Raw genomic sequence first — 7,457 nt, forward strand, 5'->3', positions numbered from 1 at the left:
GGTTAACTTAAAGATATTTCCTTAAAGATAGTAATGTTAAAGTTTGAAGACAATCCATTCAAAAATAATAAAGGTATAGCCACTAGCAAATATCAGCTCAAGGTCAAGGCCAGTTCAACCTTTTAGAACGTCTTATCCAATATGTTGTTTTGTCAAAGTATGAAGATAACTCATTTATGAATTACCAAGTTACAGTCAAATATATCGAAGATCAGTGAAAATTCAATATTTTTACTTCTAGGTCAAGGTCTTAAAAGAGCAAATGTCAATTTGAGTTTGATATACTTGAAGGTCTTATCCTTAAGAATTTGTTATAATATGAAGTATGTCCATTTAATAATAACAACGTTATAGCCAGTTACAGGAAAAGAACTGAAATTTTCAATAATTTGACCTTCATGGTCAAGGTCATTTATGAGTAAAGGTCAAGGTCTGTCTGGTTAACTTGAAAGTCTATCCTAAAAGATTATTATATTTAAGACAATACATTCACAAATAACAAAATTATGGCCACTAGCAAAAATCAGCAAACAAGCAAAATTTATACATTGAAGGTCAGGGTCATTTATGAATGAAGGTCAAGGTTAGTCCAGCGCCATGAGAACGTATAAAGTCGTGATCATGGTTAAAGTTAGCGGACGGCATCGTCAACGCTGACATGACTGTAACAATATCTCTATTTTTTTCTCCTTTTTTTTTAAATATCGTCTGGGTCTCCTGTCTATATCACCATATTTAAAAATACAGTGTTTCCCTTAAAGGCATTTTGTAAGGTTAAACTTGTTTTAATTAACGATAAAACATTTATCTAAAAAATCCAGAAGTTTACAAAATTAGTATGATATGGCCTTGACGAATCCTTTGCATATGCATTCAATCAATACACAAAATGGGTTTTCCAGACTGCTACTTTCTGTTTTGATTTTTTGAAAATAAAATGCGTTTTACGTTAATTGCCAGTATAAACTACATTACACTCGATCGATTGTCATAATTATCTGGATTAACATTAATGAAAAAACTACTATATGCATACTATTCTTTTAAATTCTTATGATTCCAGATTAGAAGATTAAACATTTCTTATCAATTAGTGTTTTTTAGGAATCCCAGTTATCAGGTGGGAATTACCTAAATACGCATTACATAAGTTTGGATTGAAATTGTCAGGTAGGCATAAACTATCAATTAAGTCATTTCGATAGTTATAAAAGTATATATGTAATACATTAAACATTAAAATACCATGCAAAATATGTTTATGATATCAATCAAATTATTGATATAATGTCACGCAAATAGGTTTGATTTAATACAATATGGCAGGGTTCATGCGCAAACTATTATTTGGCTGTAGTCGATGCATTTACAAAGATCGTGCATACGGTAAGAATACAATGCGCATGTCTAGTTTCAGTGATCGAACCACAAAGAACGCTCATATGGTGAGGATTCGACGTGCTGTCACTGCGATAAAAATTTTGCGCTGTCCTGTCGAACTACCGCAACCTTAGTTAACGCCCGAACACTTCCTATAATTAAATTGTTTTCGGATATTTATACGTTATCGTTAAAACATGTAAATTAATCACTTAAAATAAAACAAGGCAACGGCCAAATAGATTTATGACGAGTCTTCTGGAAGGATACTAAGAAAAGCGCATTAGATAAAAATAAATGGTGGTTCCTGTAAAGTAATAATTATGTTGGTTAAACTCCCATATGAGGACGACATTTTCCGGAAATTAAATGGTACCTTTTACAATTTAAAAAAAAACAAAAAAACTCAAAATGATATTCGACCCTTACACAGCTACTATAGATGAGAAAATTGTGTTGTTATGGACTCGTGTGTCAATCATTCAATATATCAATAAAGAAATTGCTGAAAATAAACTCTAAACACTCTACAAGCAAACAATCCTGACTCTTAAATTATGTTTAACCTACATACAAACCTTTTTTTCGGTTAAATCTTTTAAGATAAGAAAAGAATTAAGAGAACATTGGCCAAATTTCACATTGTGATCCATATGTGAATATGTGCTCCATATTCAAACATCAAAACTACACTACAATACTTAGCTAAATACAAAATACATTGGTAGTTTTCATATACAAGAAAAGAGAACAATCTGGGTCGATTATACATGGAGACATCGTGTACTTTTATTTTTACCATGATTTAAAAGCTTGCAAAAAGTACTCATTAATTTTTAATATGAATTAATCTCTCCTTCAAAATAACTCTATATGTACATATCATTTCAGATTTATAAGTAATTTGAGTTCTTTCGGGAAAAAATAGGTCTGTTCAAAGGGAAAAGATCAAAAGGAATACACTAAGGATTAGTGTGAAGAAACTCTTATTCTTATCAACTTAAACAGAATCTCTATTGTACTCTTTCCCACTTTTTATCTTCGTTTAGTCACCTTGAGTAAAAAAAAATCTTAATATCTACCTCACCAAATGTTAATGTTTTTTGTGGTTTTTTTTTTCGTTTTTTTTTCTCAATCAGACGGGTCATGTCATACTGATAAAATGACAATAGTTTGGGAGATACGGACAACACTGACTCTAGATATGATTTTTGTTTTCAAAAACAGCTCATATGCGACAAAAACAACTCAAAATTGTAAAACTTTCCGTTCATATGGGAATTAAACCAACATATCTTTTTAGCCAGTGCACATTTCGGTGAAGAATATGAAGATGGTCACCCATGTAGTATGTATTTGTAATCATAAACGCTCAAAGAATTATTCTCTGAATTTAAAATCATCGCTAGGAAAACCCGTCGAATTTTATAGATTACACGCAGCTGGAATGACTCATTTTGTGAGAATTTGAAAAAACAAATAAATGTGTATTTAATCTCCAATCATGAAAAGTACATAGTTAAGGATTATAATACTGAAGAAAAATGCGACCTAGTTTATTGTATGGAATTGTTTGTCTGCCGGACATATACATTTGGTATAAATTTGGACTAGTACACAAATCAGAGACATACATAATGCAGCCATGTACCTTTCTGATATTAGTTTTGACATGTAATCAAAATATCTTCCGTACAGAATATATAGGGGGACTTTCATTTTACTTCGAAACATCGAAAAAATCGACTTATCGAAGTTCGACTCAAAGAAGTTCTACTGTATTTACAAATTACAGTGCTACTACGATAAAATAAAATTTGCATCTTGTCGGGAATCTGTTGATAATTTTCTTGTATATGAATGCTTATAAAATTCAGGCAGGATAAAATGGAAGAGGATATTATCTCAAGGGACTCCCATATAAAATACAATTTGGAGAGTTATCTATCCTATATCTGTGAATGTGTGGACGTCAAGGATCTACTACTTAACCTAGACTATTTTACCGGCGGTATGTTCTTTAAATTATGCACGTTACTATAGGCGCTCACGCCTCTGAACACTCGAATGCTCTAATATATTCCAGATGCATATGTTACATTCATTTATTTAAGTTTTTTTTTTGCGATCTCATGAAGTTATCAATCTTTCTTTTTGTATATTGACTATCTGAACTTTATTCCGAATACAAACTTCAGTGAGAAGACAAAATTCTAAAATATTTAGTCATGTTCATCATATTTAATAAATTAAGATCTTATTCTAGCATTAAATGTCATTCTCATTTATGCTCCGGGAAATGAATTAGATGCATCAGATTCTTTAATCTACTCTTGCTTTATTTGAATAGAACAAAGACAGGAAATAAAGCAATTAGTTCGAGAAAATCCAGTTCGTGCCACTCAGAAAGCATTTAAAACGTTGATGAACAAGGACTCACCGGGACTTTTTACAGCATTATTGCAGGCAGTTGAGGAAGGTAATTATTTTCAGAAAATTAATTTTCAGTAATACCCATTTAAAATATATTTATATTTGTACCAAAGAAAAATTTGATTATTCTTTTTCCAAATTGTTTTCATGAAGATAAAAAAATGAGCCAAAGACAGAAAAGGCCAGGTTGCATTTGTATACCAAATAGCATGAGGCTGAGTTGTCACGAAAAGATTTTACCAGTGACCATTTATGTCGAAAACTTAATTAAGTCGATAAACAGGAAGTGGATGAGCAACAGACCTGATTTCGAATCCCACAGCAGTGACCACATGTCAATGCTGTATGCCAAATATCAAGAAGCTGTGATAAGTAGTTGCTGCGAAAACAAATAAATGGTTTTATAACTTGTATGCTTGTGCAACCCGGCCAAATACTCGTAGCTAATAAAGTTTTCCATTATTATAACACATTTAAGAATGTGTGTCATTTAATTTAAATCATTTTATGAAAATTGATAGACTGAAATAAAGAACATTAATTAATGTATTATGGGATAAATATATATAAAGAAAGATTTAATTAAATGATCCCCAACGAAAGCATGTGAAAAAATGTATGTCAAACAAATAATAATGTACGAGTTGTGTCTATGAATTTATGTATTGCTTTTTGGTCTCTTATGTTACAGATTAACTCTTAAAAATGTCAAGTTTCCACGCGGGGAAATTGTTTAATGTGACGAAAGGAATCTATGCTTTTTGATCTCTTATTTTACAGATTATCCAAAAATTGTCAAGCTTCTCAGTGGGGAAGTTGTTAAATGTGATGAAAACTATAGAAGGATTGTGAACTTGTTTGCTACAACGGTCATCAACGAGGTACAGCCACAAGAATTGCTTATTTCTCTGAGAAAGTATAATGTTCTTACGGCGCTAGAAGCCGAGGAGACGATGAAAGATGAACAAAATTACGGGAAAACTAGAGCTGCATTGTACATCATTACAAATATACATAGACATGTAGAAGATTGGTTCAAATATTTCCTTATATCGCTGATTGAGAATGGCTGCGAACATTTGGCCCAGATATTGGATGACGACATGGTTCAGAGTAAACTGTCATTATTTTGCATGAAACTTATTAAATAAACGAGTTTGTGCAATTATTTACTGTATCAATATGAACTTTCTAACAGATTTATATCTAAATTGTGGTTAGAGATAATAATACTTTAAGAAGAGCTGAATATTCGTCTATTATTTTTACATATTCAAATATATCAGATAAATAATGAATTGTTTTACAAAGAAAAATTATCAACCAATCTTATTTGTGATAAAAAATGTGTTGTATATTTTCATGAAAGCAGCAAGCAGTTTCCATATTCTGATTAGAATTTCCTCGGTGTAATGCCATTGATTTTATTTTTATAACACCTTATTAACATTGACTTGTATCTTTCAAACATGTTTGCAGAAATAAAAGCACAAGCATCTTACAATCCGGACAACGAAAACACTGATGAAGAAAAACAATGTAACGATGTTAAAGAACATATTCAAAATAGTATGTTTTCTACTACACAATATATTTAATTTAAACCGAAATGGTTTACATGATTCAAAGCAATAATCAAAATTAAGCGGTGACACCTGTCATTTTTTGCCATATATCATAATACTAGTATTTTATAAATGAGTTGTACCTATTTGTTATATGTTTCATATTTTTTTCCGTTTCCTTAAAGCGTTTCTCAGAATTGATACGACATATGAGATGGAATCTATGAAACATATCTATATACATTGCAGTTCACCATAAGGTCTCTGTAGACACAAAGATTAAAAACATTCCTCTACCAGAAAAGGAAGGGTATACTAAATTACAAAACGTCCACAGCAATGGGGACATTGCAGCATGATCAAAAAATTTCAATACTGCTAAGCAACGTGAGTAGTAGCCACACCACATTCTATAAATAATTTAGAAGAATCGATGATGATATAACTGAGGCTGAAAAGCAAAAAAGCTGTACAAATCGACGACAGGAAAGAGGTCCCTGTTGTAAATATGGACGAAGAATCTACAAATGATTCATCGGATTCTGATGATGGCATAAACATTAACGATTTAGATATAGGACCATCAGACATAGACGTCTCTAGTTATTACAGAGATTGGAATATAACAACGGGTAACTTTCATTCGTTTGAATCTGCACACAATCCTTGTTTGTATTAGTATACCAAGTGTTTTAATTGCATAAAAACTAAACCAAACCTTTACCGTAATGGTGGCAAATGAATCTACTCTTGCGATGAGTGCAGATCAAGGTACATCCGTGTCGTCTGGTCCGTATTGTTCATTATTCAGCCAGTAAATATTTTGAAAAATTCTCAAAACATGATGAATGGTTCTTTTCAAGATTGAACGATTCACGTCCATTTAAGATATTTAGCATGGTAAGATTTGAATGAAGACATGAGAACATGATAAAGATTTATAATAAAAGAATTTATTCACAACGTATATAAAACATAATGAAACATTAACATTATATCAATTTGTACATCCTTAAACATTTTTATAATCAAGTAGCCCTTTTATTCGTAACAGATCAAGACGAGCTAGTAAATGTCGCCGAACATGAAATCAAGCTCCGAGGATATCAAATGAAACTGGCAAAGCAAGGATGTGAGGGAGATAATGTTATAATCATGGCTCCAACAAATTCCGGCAAAACAAAAGTGGCATGCAAGATTGTTCATGTAAGTTTATTCTTCCGGGGAAAATTATAGAGAGCTAGCATTATTTTTAGAAGAATGCAGTTTAGTACATGTTTAGTAGACCCTTATATTGAATATTTTAACAATTTTAAGGATTCAAAATGATTTATGTGTTTGTTTTGTTTGATTTTAAATCATATTGACACTGCAAAGGCTACAAATGTTTATTTTACTTGATATAATTACTACATGTATGTAAAAAAAAATATTGCTAAAAAATGTCATTTTAGCAATTCAGAAACCACCTTAAGGCATCTATGATTATGAAAATGAAACTGAAATAAGTATAAATCAAGAAAGGTAATGCTGATATTTTACTTAATTTTGATTTATTTTCATTGTATATGCATGTATACAAAACTCATGTAATAATCCTTTTTGCAATCAATCGATATGACAGACAGTGTTAAGAAATTGCGAAGGGCAAGGAAAGGAGGGTAAAGCCGCCTTCATTGTAGAAAGAGAAGATCTAGCTATTCAGCAAGGGAAAGTATTTTGTGAAGAGCTGCCTGGTTATCGTACCAAAGTTGTTACAGGTGATGTCCAACAAAGCAGAGATCAGTACCTTAAAGATTTTATATCTAGGTAAGTTTATGGCACATCACAATATCACATTTATATGGCCATCTATAAGTTTTTTTAATGTCTTTGTGTGACCAGAATCTGACTTGCTCTTAATCATTTAAACTTTTTTTTAAATAAAAGTTTGTCTTTTGCCTTCCAAGGGTAAATCGAATTCTTTATTAAGGCCTTAAACTTAGGAAAAGAGAAGAAACATAATTAAGATGAAACTAAATGAGTTTTCATTATTAAGAAAAATAAAGGGAGCTTTAAAAATAAAAAATTTTTTTTACC

The 7,457-nt window shown here is 31.2% G+C and overlaps 2 protein-coding genes across 2 annotated transcripts; both read left to right on the forward strand.

Annotated features, from left to right (window-relative positions):
• The first annotated feature begins 921 nt into the window (after nt 1-921).
• LOC132753242 (uncharacterized) lies at nt 922-5,737 on the forward strand. The gene is made up of 6 exons (XM_060743680.1): nt 922-1,170; nt 3,258-3,391; nt 3,731-3,859; nt 4,594-4,926; nt 5,293-5,382; nt 5,628-5,737. Exons 2-6 carry the CDS (start codon nt 3,268-3,270, stop codon nt 5,735-5,737), a joined length of 786 nt encoding a protein of 261 aa, XP_060599663.1. The 5' UTR covers nt 922-1,170; nt 3,258-3,267.
• Nucleotides 5,738-5,845: 108 nt separating this feature from the next.
• LOC132753243 (interferon-induced helicase C domain-containing protein 1-like) lies at nt 5,846-7,325 on the forward strand. Its single transcript, XM_060743681.1, has 3 exons — nt 5,846-6,010; nt 6,433-6,584; nt 7,003-7,325. Exons 1-3 carry the CDS (start codon nt 5,887-5,889, stop codon nt 7,189-7,191), a joined length of 465 nt encoding a protein of 154 aa, XP_060599664.1. The 5' UTR covers nt 5,846-5,886; the 3' UTR covers nt 7,192-7,325.
• Nucleotides 7,326-7,457: the final 132 nt, after the last annotated feature.

The sequence above is a fragment of the Ruditapes philippinarum genome, unplaced genomic scaffold (genome assembly GCF_026571515.1).
Source record: "Ruditapes philippinarum isolate M1 unplaced genomic scaffold, ASM2657151v2 ctg14270_1_1_1_1, whole genome shotgun sequence".
Lineage (NCBI taxonomy): Eukaryota > Metazoa > Mollusca > Bivalvia > Venerida > Veneridae > Ruditapes > Ruditapes philippinarum.

Coding starts and splice junctions, on each gene's coding strand:
- LOC132753242 (XM_060743680.1), top strand. CDS start 3,268: ATGGAAGAGGATATTATCTCAAGGGACTCCCATATAAAATACAATTTG. Junction 4,927..5,292: donor GGATGACGACATGGTTCAGA/GTAAACTGTCAT, acceptor ACATGTTTGCAG/AAATAAAAGCACAAGCATCT. Junction 5,383..5,627: donor TAAAGAACATATTCAAAATA/GTATGTTTTCTA, acceptor TATACATTGCAG/TTCACCATAAGGTCTCTGTA.
- LOC132753243 (XM_060743681.1), top strand. CDS start 5,887: ATGGACGAAGAATCTACAAATGATTCATCGGATTCTGATGATGGCATA. Junction 6,011..6,432: donor AGATTGGAATATAACAACGG/GTAACTTTCATT, acceptor TATTCGTAACAG/ATCAAGACGAGCTAGTAAAT. Junction 6,585..7,002: donor TGGCATGCAAGATTGTTCAT/GTAAGTTTATTC, acceptor TCGATATGACAG/ACAGTGTTAAGAAATTGCGA.